General features: G+C 34.7%; 1 protein-coding gene across 1 annotated transcript; it reads right to left on the bottom strand.

Annotated features, from left to right (window-relative positions):
• Nucleotides 1-1,350: 1,350 nt before the first annotated feature.
• LOC111044534 (facilitated trehalose transporter Tret1) lies at nucleotides 1,351-21,024 on the bottom strand. Its single transcript, XM_039434208.1, has 5 exons — nucleotides 20,658-21,024; nucleotides 14,945-15,197; nucleotides 13,426-13,858; nucleotides 12,035-12,410; nucleotides 1,351-3,414 (listed from the first exon to the last, which is right to left on the bottom strand). Exons 1-5 carry the CDS (start codon nucleotides 20,710-20,712, stop codon nucleotides 3,062-3,064), a joined length of 1,470 nt encoding a protein of 489 aa, XP_039290142.1. The 5' UTR covers nucleotides 20,713-21,024; the 3' UTR covers nucleotides 1,351-3,061.
• Nucleotides 21,025-21,381: the final 357 nt, after the last annotated feature.

Below are 21,381 nucleotides of genomic sequence, written 5' to 3'. Positions count from 1 at the left end.
CAATCTTTCACCCTATCCCATGGACGCAGAATAATTTCAAGGGAAAATTCTTGGAGGAAAGGAAATATCTGAAAGGATTCAACATCACTGAAAAAGCCCAGGGACTCAATGCTCTAGTGGAGCGGCTTTGTAGTTCAAACACCCAATTAAAGTTAATTTGTAGGTCACCCTGACTTACTTGCAGAATCACCTCACGGTGGTACAGAACTCATCGGAAACAGTAATTCCATACCAAGATTTCTAGAGACCTTGAGTCCATTCATTTCCCATTAATAAAAAAGCTAATCTCATTTTATTCCAAATTATTTCCAATAGCTTCCTCAAATTTATTCAAAAATTTTTTATTTTAAAAATTCAATAATTCTACTTGGTCAGAATGGGAAAAATCGAAATATCAAATAGACAAATCTAATTCTTCATAGAAAAATAAGTAGTTGTGATGAGAACTGGGAGGAGTGAGAGGAGAAGGAGGAACAGATGGAGGAGATGGTGATGATGGTAGTGGTGTTGGAGGAGGAGGGGTGGTAAAGGAGAAGGAAGTGGAGAAGAAAGGGTGGTGATGGTGAAGGATGAGTAAAGAAGGAGGCAGAGGAGGAGGCGATGGACAAGAAGAAGTACGAATCTTTACAGTCTGTGGTCAAAATAAATGTGTGAAAATAAAAATGCATATGAGAGATATATGGCCCAGAGCTGAGCTGTGCCGTCAAATCATTTATCGATTTCTCTTTAGCAGCCATCATCATTCTTATCTGCCGCACCAGGCTCAACAAACACATTCGGCCGCGCTTTGTTTTAATTTGTATTCGTTTCATTTCCGTGGCCCGTCACTCAGCCAGTCGCTAAACCCCGAAAAGCCTTCTGTTCTGCACTCACTCGCCAGTTATTTGCACGAAAAGTAATCGGAAAATGGTGTGATCCGTCAATGTCAGAAGGGGCAGAGTCCCTGCTTCAGGGGACTCCTTGTCTCTTCGAATTGATTTTCATGCTTTAAATCATCATTTTCTAAGCAAGATGAAGTGAATAACATATATACCTATCCAGGAGATATATAGCTCAACTATGTAATGCAGTTCTAGGCATTCTTAGTTCCACAATTAGTGAAATAGCTAACGGTGTGCAGTCATGCATATTCCCATCAAATGTAAAATTGGATATTCACATATAGTAGAGAAGGATAGTATATAATAGGTATCTGGCATATAATAGGCCCATAATAATATGTAAACAGTAAGTACATAAATCTATTGAGGTTTACTTGGTGAGCCCATCGATATCGTAGCAAAATACAGTTGGAACGCTAGTTTTAATTAGAATATCTTGAGGTTATTATTTGATGTTCATTGATGAATATTTCGAGTACAATACCAAATAACAAAAATTCAGAGTTTCTGAAAACATTTAATGTCAATGAGATGAACTCGCTTACAATCGAACCTGGAATTAAATACTAATCTGCATCAGAGATAAACTCATTACACGACTTCCTATGTGATTCCATAGGGAGAGTCCCTTGGTGAGTTGGATCCTCATCCCTAGCTTTAGTAGGGAAAGAATTCAATGAAATATTTATACGCGTTAAAGAGCGAGAAATTCTCTCTCTTTCATCTCTTCCTTCTTTATAAGATCACAATGAATTTTCAATGATGCCCCTTTGAGAATTCGATATTATGCACTCAAAGAATAAATAATCATGGATAACTCGCTCCAGAGTTGCAATAAATTTGAGCTGTGAGAAAAAACTTGGATTCATCAGGTTTATCTCATGCAGTGTACCAACTAGATTCTTATAGCCTACTGAAAACAGTGGATTTTGTAAAAACATTTTATACTCAGCATGTAGGCCTACCTCATGTGCTCATGTATTTTGGATCTTATTTGCAAAAATGAATTTATTTTGAGATTTTTGAGCATGATTTAATTTAGATTGGAAGTAGTTTTTGGAAAATAGTTTATTTTAAGTTTTCTGTTGAACACATTCATTCCATCAGCTTACTCAATAAATTATTATTCACTTGGACCTTGAAAATCGAACCATTCCACTGTCAAACTTATAATTAGAAGAATAACTTCATTCACTTGGAACCAAGTGTACATCAAACAGATTTACTGTGTTAAACATATACAGAAGTAGCATTCCGAACGGAAAAGCATAAAATTTATTTCTAATTCAAATGCCGAATGGAGAATGGATCAATGAGTAGAATCAAATTTTCTCTGCCTGCTTACTATATAATTATATTTTGTATAACATTTTGTTAGATAGTTTTTAACAGTAAGATGTATTTATTTTCAATTATTCAACCTGATTTCAGCACCATTTCAGCATCAATTTCACAATATTACCGTAATCTCATTGATATTATCTATTTATCACAGAGTATAACCCATAACACTAACACTAAAAATAACGCTAACAATAAAAATTATTAAATAAATTTAATATTTTCAGTAGTGAGTGTTCACTTAAAAATATGTATTTTTTTCATTCACATACATCAACTGTTTCAGTGAATCAATTCTTTAAAATGCTATAGAAATATTCATAATTTAATTTAAACTTAATGACTGAAATTTCCTCAATAATTGTTCTAACGACTCAATCAATCATTGGAGCCCGAACAAAACGTTTAAAAGCCAAACATAACTGAGAGCAATGTGTTATATACATATTAACATTGTAGAACTTCTCCATATTGCATAATATTGAGAAACTCTGACTATATTGTCAATTCCTCTTTGTTAATTAGCTTACAGGACTGCAAGAGACTATAAAAAACAGTTTTATTTTCTTATTCATTTTGCAGAACCGCAAGTCAAATAGTAATAATCGACAATAATTCATTGACAAAAATTTTTCAACATTATGTCAAAGTTTCACAATATCAATAGGTATCTTTTCAACTCAGTCATTTTATTCGTATTTTTCGTACTTGTAATCTAGATAAAAACTTATAGGTACTGTATTACAGAAGACCTAAGCATTACAATCTTTTTCGAACATTAATACACATCTAAACTATATTATTCTATTTTAAAAATATACATAGAAGTTTATCAAATATCAGCTATACATCTGTATATTATTTGTTGGCTGTTTATTAGTGTTTCCAATATTTTTCATCACAAGTTTCTCCTTGGGCAATTCTTTCCGACTCAAGTCCATCTGTATCTCATGGAAGGTTTTGCCCTTAGTTTCAGGAACTATAAAATACATGGCAACCGTACCTATCGCACAAAAAATTCCAAAACACCAGAAATTCAGAAAAGTTCCCACGTTGTCAGCAATCACTTCGTACATTTTCATGCAAATTAGAGAAGCAATGGTGTCCGTGACAGACGTTAAACCAGAGGCCAACCCTCGCGTGTTGGAGGGAAATAGTTCTGCTTGAAGGGTAGGCACCAGTGGTCCTAAACCTGAAAAATTTAAATAGAAAATTTTTAAAAAAGTATGGGATGATGAAGGTAGTCTTCATAATCTGTGACAATGCTTCTTGCTCAAAAGCAATCTGAATTGCAGTAATAGGTAAAATGTGACTTGAACACGAGTAGTTTTAACTCAGTCTTAGTCGAGCAGCGGTGACGAGCGGACGTGTTTGTGGTGACAAGGAGTGAATTGTACTATTGTTTGCAACTTATCTATTATTGAGTGTACTGACTTGTTTATCGTGACCGTCTACTCATCAAACTCGTATTCTGTTTAGCTAGCATATTATAGATACGTTTGAAATATGAATAACTGCAACGTTTGCCTCGGCAATTTCAGTGATGAAGACTCAATAATTTGTGCTTCGTGTAAACAAAAATGTCATTACATCTGCCACTATTTAACCGAAAAGAACTTCAAAAAACTTTCAAAGGATAATCGGAATAAATGGAAGTGCAGTGCTTGTAAACAGGTGTCTGTGTCACCAGGACAAGAAGAGAGTGAAATGGAAAGTGATGTTTTAATGCGAAAAATGACTGTTTTATTTGAACAGTTTTCAAAATCGTTGAAAAAAGATATTGATCAACAATTAGGGGAACTAACTCACTCAGTAAAATTTGTTTCGGATAGTTTTGATAGTTTCAAATCGGATATCGGAGAAATCAAAAAAGCTAATGAACTATTAATCACTGAAAACCAAAAATTGAAAGAAGAAGTGAAATTTCTTTCTAAGAGAAATGAAATATTAGAAGAATATACCAGGAGGGAAAATTTATTATTAACCGGTATACCTGCAACAAAGAACGAAAACATGGATGAAATCCTACAAGGCGTAGCCAGTGCTCTCCAAGTGTCTGATTTTTCATCAAACGAAATCAGCGTCGCTCACAGACTGCCATCCATGAACCGAGAGACTACACCGATGATTGTCGTCAGGTTCGTGAGAAGGAGTATGAGGGACAAATGGATGACGGCTTTCCAAACCATAAGCAGAGAAGATAGGAGCAGCCCCGGAATCGACGTGAAAAAAATCAACAGAAACCTGCCGAACGGACACTTCAGGCTAATGAATCAGCTGACTGCCAAGAGTGCTAAAGAACTGAAAGCCGCTCGTGAGTTAGCTAGGGAAAATGATTGGAAATTCGTCTGGTTTCGTGGTTCACAAATGTGCGCTAAGAAGTCGGAGGGCTCACCTGTATTCAAAGTCAAGGGACTGGACCATCTGAAAAAAGTTATCAACGGAGAGGAATAAAGTGTTGCTACAGGTTTGATTAAACATTTATTATGAACGATCTCACGCAATTTGTAGATAGTATTAACAGTGTTAGGGAATGTGAAAGTACCGATGAATACTTGAACTATATCCAGCCCCTTAATTATGAATTGAATATTTTTAGTTTAAATATAAGAAGTTTGAAAAGAAATTTTGATCAAATTCTCATTATTTTGAACAGCATGAGAACAAAATTTGAGGTTCTAATTTTTACTGAAACCTGGACTTCTGAAGAAGAAAAATCACTGTTAAACATTAATGGTTATAATTTATATATAAAAAGTAACTCCTTGAATCGTTCAGATGGAATTGTCATGTATGTAGCTAATAGTATTTCCTCGAAAAAAATTGATAGTCCAAACGAATATCCTTTCTTAGCTGTTGAGCTGCAAACTAAAAATAATAAATACTTAGTAACATCCGTTTATAGATCTCCTAGTACAAGTACACCTTAATTTATAGAACAACTTGATAATTATATGAATGGTTCATGCTTTAATTTTGATTATTCATTAGTGATAGGTGATGTAAATATTGATTTGTTATGTAACTCTAAAAAAACGCATGATTATTTGTCTATTATGAGTTCGCATGGGTTTGAGTCCTTTGTCAATAGAAAAACTCGTCCTGCTTCAAATACTTGTTTAGACCATATTTTTTCTAAATCCAAACATAATGACTCATTAAAAAATGCTGTATTAGAAATGTCAATTACTGATCATTATGCGACTGCTCTTCACGCATCAATTAAAAAGGATGTTTGTTCTCGATCTAGTAAGCCATGTAAGTTTATTGAAGTGAGGAATGTTAATAAAGAAGAGTTGTTAGAGGAGAGTGCTTTAATGAATTGGGAGATTGACGCAAATAGAAGTATTGAAACATTAGTAAATGAATTTGTAAATAATGTAAAAACGTGCATCAGTAGAGCAACAGTTATTAAAAAGGTTAATTTAACTAAAAAACATTTGAAACCTTGGATGTCCAATGGAATTCTAAAGTCCATAACTATAAGAGATAGATTATATAAAAGATTGAAAAATGAACCATTTAATGTAGAGCTGAGAAGGAAATTCCTGTCTTACAGAAATAGAATAGTAGATCTAATTAGAAAAGCAAAAGATTTATATTATCAATCAGAAATAAATAAAGCTCAAGGTGACCCTAAGAAGATATGGTCTGTGATAAATCAAGCAATTATTGGGGTAAATAAGAATTCACAATTACATGTAAATCAAGATCTTAATGCTTTGAATGACTATTTTGTGAATGTAGGTATAAATCAAGCGCAGGAAATTGATATACATGGACAGAATGAAGATCAATATTTGGAACAAACAATAGATATTGAAAATGCATTTAATTTCAATTTTGTTACTGAAACAGAAATCAAGGAAGTAATCAAAAGTTTGAATGATAATAAGGCACCTGGATGGGATAACATATCCAACAGCGTGCTAAAACTATTAACTGACACAATCTCTAAACCTCTTTCAGAAATTTTCAATTGTTGTTTTTCATCTGGATACTTTCCCTTGCATTTCAAGCATGCAAAAGTTATTCCTTTACACAAGGGGGGGGGTAAAGAAATACCTCAAAATTATAGACCAATTAGCTTGCTAAGTTCTATTTCTAAAATTTTCGAAAAATTGGTAAAGAAAAGATTAGTTGAATATCTAGATGTTAATAAAATCCTTGATAAGAGGCAGTTTGGTTTCCAACAGGGTAGAAGCACAGAGGATGCATTGGAGTCCTTAACTGAGACAATATACAATGGTTTCAAAACAAATAAAAAACCTTGGTAATGTTTCTGGACCTGGCCAAGGCTTTTGACACAGTACCACATGATAAAATGATCCAGAACTATCTAATATTGGTATTCAAGGAATAGAGTTAGATTTCTTTGAAAGTTATCTAAGGGGTAGAAGCCAAATCGTTAGCTGTGGTGGTAGTAATAGTGAGATTAGAGATGTGACATGGGGCCTACCTCAAGGGACTGTATTGGGACCAGTTTTATTTTTGATCTATGTTAATAACCTGCCTAGTGTACTGGACTCAGTTGGGTCTAAGACAATTTGTTTTGCTGATGACACAGCACTCATCTTCCAAGAAGGTTCCTGGGAAGATGTTATCAAGCAAACAAAAGTGGGTTACTATAAGGTTTCTCAGTGGCTAAAATGTAATTATTTGAGACTAAATCTTGGTAAAACAAAGTGTATGACCTTCAGTCCAACAACAAGAGGAGATCTAGATATGAACAGGCTTTGTTTGAATAATGCTTGTAACAGGTATCCATGTGATTCTTGCAATGAGGTTATTGAGAGTGTAAACAATTACAAGTATCTTGGTATTTTTGTTGATAAGCATCTACGCTGGTCACCTCAGATTAGCTACCTTTGTAGAAAATTAAGGGTGGTCAATTTAAAAATGTACATGCTTAGAAGTATTTTGAGTCTCAAATTACTAAAATCTGTTTATTTTGCTCTATTCCAATCCTTAGTTCAGTATGGTAATTCTATATGGGGAGGAACTTTTGATTCAACTTTAAAACCTCTATTTGTTTTACAAAAGTTAGTTATCAAAACAATAATGAGGTATCCGAGAGATTTCCCAAGTGTCACATGTTTCAAAATTCCAATCTGTTCACTATAAGGCAATTGTTCATTTTAAAGACTATTAAGAAACATGTGCTCAAATTAAAAAATATTCAAAATTTTCAAAGAGTAACTAGACAAGTCGCTCAAAACTTAATCACAATGAAAGAGTTGATAGCACCCTATCCCGTAGAAGTATTTCATATTTGAGAAATAACTCTATAATAAAGTTCCAAGAGGATGGTTGTTAAAGAAGCCTAAAATAAAAGATTTCCATACCTGGGTGAAAGAAAATTATTTTTATTCAATTAATGATTTGGTTTAATATTGATTGATGTTGTATGAATCTTAAATTCAGCTTTATGTATATATTTAATTTATTGTTATTTCTTAGAATGGAATATTTAGTTGGTTGAATGTTAATTACTGTTAGCCTATATTATAATATTGTAGGATCATTTTATATATTAATATTAATGTATAAGTGAATAAGTTATATTAAGACTCCACGTCGGCGTACAAGTTTTCTTTTGCCGACGTGTAGCACAAAGTTGTCAATTTCCTTTCAGTTGTATTCTGTATATATTTTTGTGCAATAAACGATTTGATTTGATTTGATTTAAACCTTGAAATGGAAATTGGGAACTATTCTCAAAAAAAAAAACCTACAGCAAAAGCTTAAAAATATAGGAGGTAACAGAAAATGTGCATAATGTGTAACAATGCTCATTGCTTGAAAGCAATTTGGATTGCAAAACTGTAATGATTGAAATTATTGAGAGTAACCATGAGGTATAAATAACTTCATGAGTAAAATAACAAAATGAGGAGCAAATAGCGAATATAAGAAATGATAATTATATAGAAACGAGAAAATCTTAGGTAGACGAAGGAAAGAAAACATAAGAAGAAATCAAGAGAAAGAGAACGTAGAATGGAAGACCCTTGTAAATTGGGAGGCACTTGAGGGACACACATTTCCCCCCCTTACCATTACCCCGTCACCCAAGAGCAGCGCTCATACAAGGACCCTCAATACCTCAGCCAGACGATATTTCCAGTAACAAATCCTTAACTCTCTTGAGACTACATCGGACCTCATTTACTGACTGCTCTGCTGCCCAACTAACTCACTCAATGCGCATTCAACTCTCTCATACTCACTATCTTTCTCTCCCTCACTCCTCTCACTCTCTTTCTCCCATTCTCTTTCTCTCTCTACCAAACTTTTATAAAAATCTCACCAACCTTGTTTAACAACTATTTTGATATTCTCCAAACTGACTCAAAAAAGTCTGATGGTAACGTGAGGATTTGTGTACCATGGGAATGTATCGAAGTGCTGTAATAAGATGGAGGTTAGATTTGAGCCATTACTGGGTTCTTCAAAAATCACAGTTTTCTTGGAAATGACAAAAACAAATTCTTTTCAGCTGAGGGGGAAGCTCACATGAGTTCAGACTTGTGCGTGAGTGATGAGAGATCAGTGAACCTTCAGATTTAGGTGGGTTATTTTTACACCAGGAGGCTATTTTTCTAACTCATGAGATCTATGATACTTTACATTCAAACTAATAATATAATTATTCAATGATAATCAGAGTTTGATCGTCCACACTACCGCCAAGCTACTGGCCGAGCTAATCACCTTGGTCCACGACCACGTTGGTCTTGCCATCCACACTGCAATGTGACCATTTATGGATGCTCAGCTGGCCACTCGCTTTTGCTCGACTAAAATCGGAGTGATGACAAGTGAAGGCCAGTGAAGGCGAGCGCTGGAAAAGCAGTCATCCACACTCGATCCCGTCGTCGTTCGTACACATTGGACGAGAGTGTGGATTAGGTAAGAGTTTACCCCAATCATTCTGATAGATATCTTCTGTGATAAGTATCAAATAAATAAATAGATAAATTTGTGAATTATTGATAGTACTATACAGGGTGATTCACGAGGATATGCGGTAACTTTGAGAGCTCATTCAATATGTAAAAATAATGAAAAAAACTTATATAAACATAGGTCCGGAAATGTTTCGTTAGCGAGTTATACAGGGTTAAAGATTTCGCCTGGATTTCAGTTCCGCTGAGTAAATGAAGACTCTCTGAAATTCTGGGAAGTTAAATTTAGGGGCAAATGCCATTGTTTCTTATGGTCTTTTACCTGAAAAATTGATTAGAACAGGTCCCAGAACTGTAAGATGAGTAGTTTTTGAGTAATCCAGTGTAAAATGCAAAAACATTGAGTAAAAAACACAATTTTTACATTTGGCCAGCAATCGCTTTGTTATTTTACCAATAAACTGATCAAATTCCAGAACAAAACTGGTAGAAAATTTAATTCTAAACAAAACGTTATGATTAAAGTATACAGAAAGTGAACAGATAATCGATTGAAGGAAGTTTTATTGAAAACAGAACAACACACGTTTTTCATTTGGCCGACAATAACTCTGTTGATTTCTTATTAAAGATCTGTAAAAAGTTAATGATTTTTACTTAAATTTAACACCTTAATTTTTTTACTCAAATTTCAAAATAAAATAATATTAAAACACAGTTTTAAAATAAAGAAATAAACATAAACAACAAACATAAATAATAAAAAAAATACACATGTTGAGCGGATAATTTGTTTTTCATAAGTTGGCACTACAATAACAGCTGATCAACAATGATGTGATTTGAAATGTAGAATTTTAATTCCTTGAGAGGTAACAACTGAGTTTTAGTCCACGTGTGTATTGTTCTGTTCGTCGTATTGAATTTTAGTCTGTGTTAGCATTGTTTTGTCCATAGTAATTATTAAATTGTTGGAGTAGTAATGCCATACTTATTTTCAACTGAAGAATACGCCGATATGGTGTTTATTTACGGTGTATGTGAAGGCAATGCTACAATCGCTGTGGAAGAATACAGACAACGTTACCCTTATCGTAGAATTCCAAATGCTAGAACCATTATTTCTACATTTCGTACGTTACGGGAAACAGGATCACTTCCAAGCGTAAAGATCCAGTCTGACCGCCCTCGCCAACATGATGTTAATGTAGAAGAAAACATTATTGCTGCTGTTGAACGTAGTCCAGGTATTAGTACAAGACGTATTTCAAAGCGGTTTAGGGTTTCGCAAAGTAAAGTTTGGAGAACACTTAATAAGAACAACCTTTATCCCTACCATAAACAAAAAGTACAGCATTTACAACCAGGAGACAATGAACATCGCTTGGAGTACTGCAATTGGTTAGTCAATCATCGTCAACTCTTCAAGTACATTTTATTTACCGATGAGTCACAGTTCACTCGTGATGGTATCAACAATTTACGAAACCAACATTCATGGGCAGAAGAGAACCCTCATGCAACAATTGAACGTAACTTTCAATACCGTTTTAACATTAATGTATGGTGTGGTGTTATTGATGATAAGCTAATTGGACCGTTTATTTTTCTAGAGCGCTTAACAGGTCAGGCGTACTTACAGTTTCTTCAAGAAGAATTACCGACATTGCTGGAAGATGTTCCTCTTGCAACGCGACGCAAGATGTACTTCCAGCATGATGGCGCACCGCCACATTTTTCAAATGATGTTTCCACCTATCTAAATCATCAGTTCCCAAATAAATGGATCGGTCGTGGTGGTCCTATACACTGGCCACCAAGGTCACCAGATCATACGCCATTGGACTTCTGCATATGGGGATGGATGAAAGATCATGTTTACGAGGTCAAAGTAAATTCCCGTGAGGCGTTACTTGATCGAATTAATGAAGCCTTTGTGCAGTTAAAGGAGAGCCCCGTAGAACTACGAAAAGCAACAAGAGCAATTCTTAAACGAGCAGAAAGATGCATTGAAGTTAATGGCAACATTTTTGAGCATTTACTGTAATTTTATTGCATAACTTTACATTACAGTTTTCAATAAAACTACCTTTAATCGATTATCTGTTCACTTTCTGTATACTTTAATCATACCGTTTTGTTTAGAATTAAATTTTCTACAAGTTTTGTTCTGGAATTTGATCAGTTTATTGGTAAAATAACAAAGCGATTGCTGGCCAAATGTAAAAATTGTGTTTTTTTACTCAATGTTTTTGCATTTTACACTGGATTACTCAAAAACTACTCATCTTACAGTTCTGGGACCTGTTCTAATCAATTTTTCAGGTAAAAAACCATAAGAAACAATGGCATTTGCCCCTAAATTTAACTTCCCAGAATTTCAGAGAGTCTTCATTTACTCAGCGGAACTGAAATCCAGGCGAAATCTTTAACCCTGTATAACTCGCTAACGAAACATTTCCGGACCTATGTTTATATGAGTTTTTTTCATTATTTTTACATATTGAATGAGCTCTCAAAGTTACCGCATATCCTCGTGAATCACCCTGTATTATAGAAAAATAAAATATGGAGAAGAACAAGGCAAACATTGGGCCTACGTGTAGTGTGACAAAGAGAATACAGCGACATATTGGATAAAGAAGGAGGAGATGATGATGATGATGCTGATGATGATGATGATGATGATGATGATGATGTTTTTGATGATGATGATGATGATGATGATGAAGAAGAAGAAGAAGAAGAAGAAGAAGAAGAAGAAGAAGAAGAAGAAGAAGAAGAAGAAGAAGAAGAAGGATGAGGAGAAGAAGTAAAGAGAAGTAAATCTAAAAAGATTTGATATGAATAGTGATTTCCAAGAGAAAATAACTTATTAATTGTTTATTTAATTGAAAAAATTACCTAGTGAAAATATGATACAGTAGGCAGAGATGGTAGAGAAGGGTAAAATGCTGTAGTTGTCGACATCGAAGTCGGTCTTCTCGTCGACAAAGTAGTAGGCGGCCGTAGCGAGCATGAAGAGGGAGCAGCCGGTGGACGAGATGAGGAGCAGCGGTCGTCGGCCGCAGCGATCGACGGCAACTGCAGCCACGAACGTGACCAGCCAGATGGTCAGGCCCATGATGATCGTGTGCAGGTCGGGACTGAGCAGCAGCGTCGGGTCGCCGTCGGCCGTCTTGGCGAACGTCTGCGACGCGTACGACACGACTGCGCCGATGCCGCTCAGCGACTTAGAAACGGTCACCACCTGCGCGATCAGCAGCGCGCGACGTTCTACCTGCACATCGCAACATCAAACACTAAATTGTCGTTCAATCCAATTCAATAAACTATTTGTCATAGCTAGGCCTTAGATGCACGAAAGCCGGCCAAATTTTGAACAAGTTTAATTGGAAGATTCATCAACCACATTATTGTGTTGATTACCTGGAAAAATATTTCCAGGAAACCTGATGTGATCCTGGTCATGTGATCCAGTGATCCTCAACACCAGACCGGAGTAATGCACATTATTTGATATATTTTGATAACTTTCAAGTTTTTCCATAAAGTTATTTTCTATATTTTATAAACGTCAAAGTTTAGATTCTATCTGAAACTGAAAATCTCGTCAGCATTCCTCCTCATTTATCTTCTCCATCGTCATCATCATTGCCAATACTCATGCACATTGCACAAGCCTATGGTTCATGTGGACCATCATCCTGATAAAGAAGACTGAGCACTTTTGAACATTCAAATATAAAAGCTCAAAGTATCATGTTTTCGACTCTGCTATATCACTGTGAGAAATGGAATACAAATAAAAACAGGGTACGGTACTTAGATTTTCAATCATCATGTATCTTACCAAGAAAGTGAACATTTTAATATTTTTATCGCATACCTAGTAGTCCAGTCTAAGGAAAAGTTATGGAGGGAAAAACTGAGAATTCATCAAATTGTGTTTTCTTTTCAAAAAATTTCCCACATTCAAGAGCGGATATCTTGAAAACTAGCGGAGATATAGAAAAAGTGTGGGATGAATATTGTAGCAAATTATGTAAGCTTTAATTTTTTATATGACAGTCAAGTCCTTAAGGTACATAGTTTTTGTGTTTCATGCAAGAGACCGAAAAATGGTACCTTTAAACTGTGGGGTCAAAAATTGTCTTCCAAACATTTCCCTCTATTACCTTTTTTGAGCATTCACTGCCTGGACTATAGTATTATAGTGAGATATTTATTACATAATCAGTATTTCATAAATTAATAAAAGTTTGATAGATACGGTTCTGTTTTTTGTAGCTTACCCTAGTGGCCACCAGATCTCGCCACCGGCTCTTGCACTTCATCTCCTCATCGACAGAGCCCTTCATAGCGACCAGCTCCTTCTCGACGTCTGCGGCGTCAGTTTTGCCCCGCAGCCATTTGAGGGAGTCGGCAGCCGCCTCGCGTCTGTTGTGCATCAGCAGGAAGTAGGGGGACTCTGGCATGAAGGGAAAAATCAGCAGGAAAACGACAGGCACCCCTGCCGAAATTAGGGCCAGAGAGGGGTAGGACACAAAGGGCCCGATGCAGTACTCGAACAGGATTCCTGTGTTGCACATGGCGTCCAGGAAGGTGCTGAGGGCTCCCCTAATTTCGGGGGATGCTATCTCGCCCAGGTACATCGGAAGCACTGTGTAAACTATGCCCATGCCCATGCCTTGGAGGATGCGCACTAGGTAGAGGACGTTCACTGATCTGGAGATCCAACAAAACAGATTATTGACATTATATTGCACTACATTCCTTTTATTTGTTATATTGATTGTTGTTGTATGTGTTCATTTGTTTATTTGTAATTGGTTTGCTTTTTCAGATTGATTTCTACAGTTTTGCAGATTTGATGCCTATATAGTGAAATCGGATTCGCCGATTCTCTTGTATGTGTGAATAAATGAAAATCACTCATCTACCCTAGTGTGAATTGTACATTCAACCTTATAAAAAACATTCCAATTTAATAGTGTTTTTGATTATTCAGAGTTGCTAAAAATTATGAGAACAGCTTAATATTTATTTTAAAAATCTACTTTTCTATCGCCTCAAAATTTTTGAACCGTCATCTTGGAACCGCCATTTTGAATCCAACTTTGATATTCTAGATTCGAATGTGGTCATATGATATACGATATGATTCAGATACAGATTTTCAGAAGAAAATGAATGACGAGAACCGCACAACGATATCTTGACCCGTTTCAATGTTATTTACATTTAAAAATAACAATTGATAATACTAGAATTAAATAGATGAGCAGTACATTAAAAATCTGACAAATCATACCAATCTACCTATAATACATGTATTCTAGGTACCTTGGATCAAACTTTTCTGTGCAGTGTTAGATATGTTAGTGGATTTTGTGCTTCTAACACTTAAAAAAGTAAAATTTGATAATTGTGGTTTTTTATATTCTCTATGTTCTCATTTATTCCATTTTTGTATGATTTCTTGATATTTTCAAATGTGAATAACCCATAAGAAATTTGAGATATCGATGTGTGGCTTTCGCCATTTATTTTTACTTGAAATTCTGTATTGAAGTCATATATAATATGACACTCTTTCCATACGAAAAAATGTAGTTGAATTCAATATGGCGAACCAGAATTTTGAAACAACAGAAAAGTAGTTTTTTATTCAAATAGGATTTCCAATCAGACCTATCGTCAAATTCCACTTTTAAAAGAAATAGTAGGCTGTTTTCATAATTCTCACCGACTCTGTATAGTATGTTATTGATAAACAACAAAAAGTAAAATTATTGAATAGAAATGACTGACCTTGTGGTGAACACCAGAACCCAGCTAGCAATGTAGATAGGTCCAGTTATCAAGAGGCAGGGTTTCCTCCCCCACCTGTCCACTAGCAAGCCCGCCGGTATGGGCGAGAACAGATTGCCAAGTTCGATGAAGCTGATAATCCAAGAGCTCTGGTCATTGGTCATGGGAACCTCGCTCTTGGGTCCCAGCAGACCAATCAGGATCGGTGTTATCCAGCCGTAGGATGTCCCTGCCATCATAGCCGTTAGGGAGCCTAAAAAACAATCAATTCAAATTAAATTGATAAAATTGAATTAAAAGATAAAATTAATTCAACTTAGAAGCTGTATAACAATGATTTTATAAATTGAGATTGAATGAATTAATTATGAGACTTTCGTGAAATTATGTGCTGCTAAATGAGAGATTAGACAGTGTTGAAAATGTGGTTTAATGAATTCATAAAAAATATCCACTAAAGCTGGGTTTTCGTTTGTGCGTAAATGCCGTCGTCGACCACGACAGGGAGAGGATCTCAGATTGCGTAGATTTGTCTACATAACCTAAAAGATTATGTTCAATTATGTTTTAATGGGGCAGGTTGAGCTTATACTTTTTAATACTTTCAAATGGCAATATGTTGATATTATTAGAAATGTTTAATTCTTTAATAATAAAGACAACTAATGAAAAGTTATTTGATCAGCTGTTTAGCGCACTTGAAATTTGGACAATATGAATGTCAACAAATCTTGTCGTCGTCGACTGAGGAAATTTACGCACAAACGAAAATGCACCTTTATGATTCATTAGTTGGAGAATTGAGTTGTGGAAGTAGGCTAATTTCTAATATATAATGCATTCCAATGAGTCCTAGGTTCTCATTACTAATAATGAAGTCATATGGAGAGGATAGAGAAGGTATATTGTTTGTATCTATAATTATTATTTAACGAAAATCCTAAATAAATGCTGTAAATCACCCGAAGACTTCTGCTACTGCAGACATTGACAACAGGGTTAACAGCTAGATGGAAATTCGATGAGAACTACTATTAAAAAATTAGTTGCAGCCCGGGAATCGAACCCGGTACCTCCCAATTGCTAGTGAGGAATGCTTACCCTTACACCAAACTGACAATGTCTGGATAGCAGCACTCATTTTATACGAAGCCATAGCATTTTCGTTAAATAATAATTATATATTACTTAGCATTTGAATTAATGCATTCTCTATTTAATTCCATCTGTAACTGGTTGGCCGCTATGGCTTCGATAAAATGAGCGCTGCTATCCAGAGATTGTCAGTTTGGTGTAAGGGTAAGCATTCCTAACTAGCAATTGGGAGGTACCGGGTTCGATTCCCGGGCTGGCAACTAATTTTTGGATAGTAGTTTTCATTGAATTTCCATCTAGCTGTTAACCCTGTTGTCAATGTCTGCAGTAGGGAGTCTTCGGGGTGATTTACAGCATTTATTTAGGATTTTTGTTAAATAATAATTATATATTACTTGGCATTTGAATTAATGCATTCTCTATTTAATTCCATCTGTAATTGTTTGTATCTGTTACAGTCAAGTAGCCGCTTTCGTTTGATTCATCAAATGAAAATAAATTACTAAAATTCTGCAAGAGATATTCTCTCATACATGAAATTGTATGAAGAAGAGCAGACTCAGAAGAATTATTCTCGCTACTCAAGAATTTCCACCGTGGCGAGCTTCTCGAAATGGAAATAAGTTTTGCAGCAACTTAGTTTCCATCCTTATCAACTTTGCTAGTTGGAACGTGAAATTGTAAAAGTCTTTCCAGGAATTGTTGTAACGAGATTTTTGAATGAAATTTAATTCGCTTGGATTTCAAATTAGAAGGTGATAGCGTTGCTGGAGGAAATTAAAGAAGACTTAATTTGAAATAAGAATGATAAAGGAAATTGAAGCGAATGAGGGAGGAGAAGGAAACTATGAGATTGATTTGAAGGACAAAAATGTAATTACATCTTCGCTGATTACTTACATAACAGTAACATAAGAGTTTGTCTATAAGTGGAAAGAAATCCCATTCATGGATTGAATGTCTTTTCAAATCTAACATCTTAATAATTTCCACATCGTTAGAAAAACAATCCCAGAGTACTTGAAAAATCAATATACCTCTACAGTTGACTTTTTTAGAATATGAGACTAGTATTCTCGGACAATAGTACGAAGATTTTTCACTATTCTCTCTATAGTTTGTAGTGTTTCCAATGTAAACAGACATGTGAATATTGTTAGCTGTGTTGATTACTGTTTACAGTAGGTTTCTAATGAGTGGGCTTCTTATCATAACACTCATGAATATTCAGATCTCGTTTACTGTGAATGAACAGGAACCACCAAATTATCTCTAAAAAATAATATGTCAGTGCTAGATAAGTGGGATATGAGAATGGCTCGTTTATGCACTGGAATGTTTATAATAGTCTCCGATAATATATGAGGTGATTCAGGGAGATCACTATGTTGATGGATTTTTTCTCTGAGTTTTAGGAGTGAGTTTCGATTTTCAATATTCAATCTAATTTAAGATGTCTTGGAGTGGAATGAGAATGAATTTTATTAGTTCATTACTATGTTATGATTCTAATTACAATTTTTCATCATAATTAGAAAAAAGATGGATCAATCGAAAAAGACTCCAAACAATACATGATGTTTAATTCGAAGGTTCCGTATTTGACTAACGTCCATAACTTGGACATTGAACTGCAACATAGTATGAATTTTATATTAGAGTTCACAAGAGTGTTCATAACTTAAGAAACACAACTACTGATAACAATAGTTATCCGTATATTATTGGATTGAATATTCATCTTACCAAATGTTTTATTTATTTATTAGGTTAGCACAAACAATACAATGATTGGAAAAGAGAAAACAGGCTATTGCCCAAAACTTTTTCAATTTCCTAATTTAGTTTCAAATTGTCCAAATATTATACATAGGCTATGTCCATTTCAATTTTCTACACCAATTTTTTGAGAGCTTATAATTTGTTGCGGCCTCTCCTGTAATTTTTCAGTGGATTATTGTTCCTATACTGATCAATTGATGTTCAGATCAATCATTATCGAGGTTACTTATGTTACAAAACATAAATTCAAGAAGGAATGATATTATGAGTAGTCAATAGATCAATGAATACTCAAGAACCGATGCAGTCTCTCCGCCCCTATGACTTTTCCTCAGCCCACACATTTGATAAGTTTCATTACTTTCCTGATACTCTGTGAGTGTATTGAACTCTCAATTTCTGCTGTTAACTCTGTGTGCTAACTCTTATTATTGTGGTGCCAGTTTGTCACAAGGCTGGGAAATAGGTATACTGTCCTTTCAATCCATGGGTTGGTCAACCGTCGATCACACAAGGTATGGTTTTTTGTTTGTATGATGTGGTTATATTATTAAACCCATGCACCTAACTTTGTTTTATTCGGCTTATAGCCTTCGAAAACGTTCCCAAACTTGAACTTTTCCATAAACTATCAAATTTCTTCCCATAAGCATGTTACATAGAATATGCTATGCTTCTATGCTATAATCCCATACTTTCTGCTTTTGAGTAGATTTTCAGACTCGTTAAAAGAAAGATAGGGTAATTTAGACAAAACAATCACTATTTTATTCCAATGCTTTGAAAAGGTGTAAAATAATATTAAAATACAATGAAACTTGTCAAAGATTATTGATTAGAGTATTGATTCTAATCTAGATGTCATTGACATGAGAAAGACATGTATAACTACATTTGCAAATAAATGTGGCAAACATATGTTTGCTAATCAATGAAACACAATAAATGAATACCGTGAGGTCATGGAGTAACGTGAGAATGGAACTGCCTTGTGGAGTAAGTAAATGCAGCAAATTTTTGTGATGCTATGTGAAGAGTCGAACTTCAGCTTTGTTCTTTCAAAATCTGTAGTTTAAATTGTCAGTTATCAAATTTGCAGTGATCATGTTTTGCTTGCTATAATTTGATTAGTTCCGTACAAATTTGAATTGATTGTGAAAATAACAGTGCCTGTTGAATCACATGGTATCCGTGTCTCAAGCATCGTTTTCTTTTCTTCTTACTTTGTCTTAAAGACTGAAGAAAGACTTCTATTCTTAAAGATTTCTATTCTCAAGTAAGAGAATGAGTAAGCTTAATTAGTAAACACTGGATACAAAAATGTTTCTAATGAGGTGATGGATAAGAATATGTTTTCAAAATCATGATATAAAATATAAAGAATCTTCACTGGGAGATTGCGAATGAATTTCCAACCTTAAAATGAAAGTGTTATTGTGCATTACATTATGAGTGGATTTTGAACTCTCAATTTGAAGCTCAGTTTTTGCAGGCCGGACACTGCAATGTCTCCCGGCTACATAAGCCAAACAAGCTATTGACTCTTTAAATGTTTTTAATTTTTGTATTGGTCTATGAGTGAATATGCATATAATATATATACTAGGAGAATTTCAAATTTTCTTCAAAAAATTCATCTCGATTAAAAATGATGAGTGGCAATTTTCCTACCCTTCCAAGATCATCTTAAACTGGAATAACAGAATTATTCCAATGTATGACAGCCTGTTACGTGACTGTTATCTATTGTCATCAAAGATGTTGTATTGTACTTCAAGATTTGGTATTCCAATAATTACTTGACAGGAAAAAAGTATTCGTAACAGCGTTAAATTGAAACAATGTCAATTTTTGTATATGTCTGTTATGTAAACTAATGTTGTTTGCGCTCATCAAATCAAATACAAACTATACTTACGAACTTTATTACAGTATTACACAATAATTTTTCTAAAAAAAGTTTCTCATGACCTTGACTCCTATTTCTAATGATTTTTAAGATAAATTTCCGAGCAATATTGACAGTCACTTGATTAGATTTTCATGAGTCTTGAGAGAAGCTCCAGTAGCAGCAATGATGAAACTACACTTTTGATATTATAATAATCTCATCTCAGAGAATGATTTCATTGTACATTATTGTCTCGAGAATTGACTCATTCTGTTTTCAAAAGAGAGCATCAATTTAACAATATTATGAATCCAACGTCATACAATCATTTTAATTCATTTGACAATTTGATTTTGATTGAATATGCTGTAGTTTGAAATGAGCTCAGTTGACAGCTTATGTAAACAGTTATTTATGACAACCGATGGAATAGAAAACAGTACTAACATCATGCTCACAGTGACATCATGACATTGAATGTTGACGATTATTCTCCAATGTAAATAAAACATTACAGCCACAGAACGTTTGATTTTAGTCAAGTACCTACCTAGTCGTAAGTAATAATTTAGTCTTCAACTTTTCTCAAAACTTACATTGTACAGGCGTACATTCTGTTATGGATACTGATCATTTCTCATACTGTAATTCTCAAAGTGACATACAAGTTTAAACTTTCATGGTGAACTCATGTGAACTTATAGGTCTACTGTAAATGGCATTTTTGAAATTTCTTTGTTAAAAACATTAGTGTTCGCAGAAGAAAACTTGTTCTTTAAAGTTTTGAATTTTGTTATTAATATAAAAGTAGGTACTAAGTTTCCAAAATTGAGTGACTTTTCAAAAACTACTATTCAGGAGATGCGATACATGTATACAATAATAACTTATCTCTCATTCACAGGATCTTAAACACTAATCACAATATATCAAACATTTCTTCACCTCCAAATGCAGCCAGGCATTGTCTAAAAACACTTTTTTTGAAGAACACGAACATTTTGTCCTTTTTTTCAATACTCGTTTGTCAGATTTCAAAAATATCCCCGCGGTAATGTCATAAGACATTGTTAGGCCACATTGCAATAATAGTCCCAAAAGCTATTATATTCGAAATAGAATACACCAATTCACTATAAACGATATACTTGAAATGAAAGACACATAACACATTTCAGGACTTCTTTGTTCTGAGGGAAATTGAGGAAAATCCGGTTGGAAACTGGGAAATCGCGCAGTTGAACGCGGCACTACGAGTGGCCAAGTCCAACCGTGGACTGTCGAGGAAACTGGTTTACTGAGTTGCTCTCTCACTTCACACACGTTTTCTCTCTCTTATTTCCCACTTCCCCTATATTCCCCCCCCCCCCCCATCTACTTTCGACAGTTCACCTGGAACTATCATTGTTGCACATGAACGAAATTTGTGAATATTGTCATTATGAGGGGCTCATTTACGATGCAAATGACATGAGTGATGTCCTATGAAGTGGCTACCATCTCCACCTCCCAATTACTTGGTAGTCTGTTGACTCCCGAAATAATAGTATTATTATCTGTTATCACAATTATTATTGTTTTTCAGATTTATTTCCACGGATTTGAAATGTTTAAATTAGTAGTCGGTTGACAGTGCGATAATAATATTATTATCTGTTATCATATGTTC

This window comes from Nilaparvata lugens, chromosome 8 (genome assembly GCF_014356525.2).
Source record: "Nilaparvata lugens isolate BPH chromosome 8, ASM1435652v1, whole genome shotgun sequence".
Classification (NCBI taxonomy): Eukaryota; Metazoa; Arthropoda; class Insecta; order Hemiptera; family Delphacidae; genus Nilaparvata; species Nilaparvata lugens.
Note: the sequence above shows the minus strand (reverse complement) of the source record. Positions and strands in the feature narration are given on the sequence as shown.

Excerpts from the sequence above, each read along its gene's own strand:
- LOC111044534 (XM_039434208.1), bottom strand. The coding sequence starts at position 20,712 with ATGTTCGTGTTCTTCAAAAAAAGTGTTTTTAGACAATGCCTGGCTGCA. Across the intron at positions 15,198-20,657 it reads ATGCCTGGCTGCATTTGGAG|GCTCCCTAACGGCTATGATG; the intron begins GTGAAGAAATGT and ends ATTGTTTTTTAG. Across the intron at positions 3,415-12,034 it reads CTGTATCATATTTTCACTAG|GTTTAGGACCACTGGTGCCT; the intron begins GTAATTTTTTCA and ends TAAATTTTTCAG.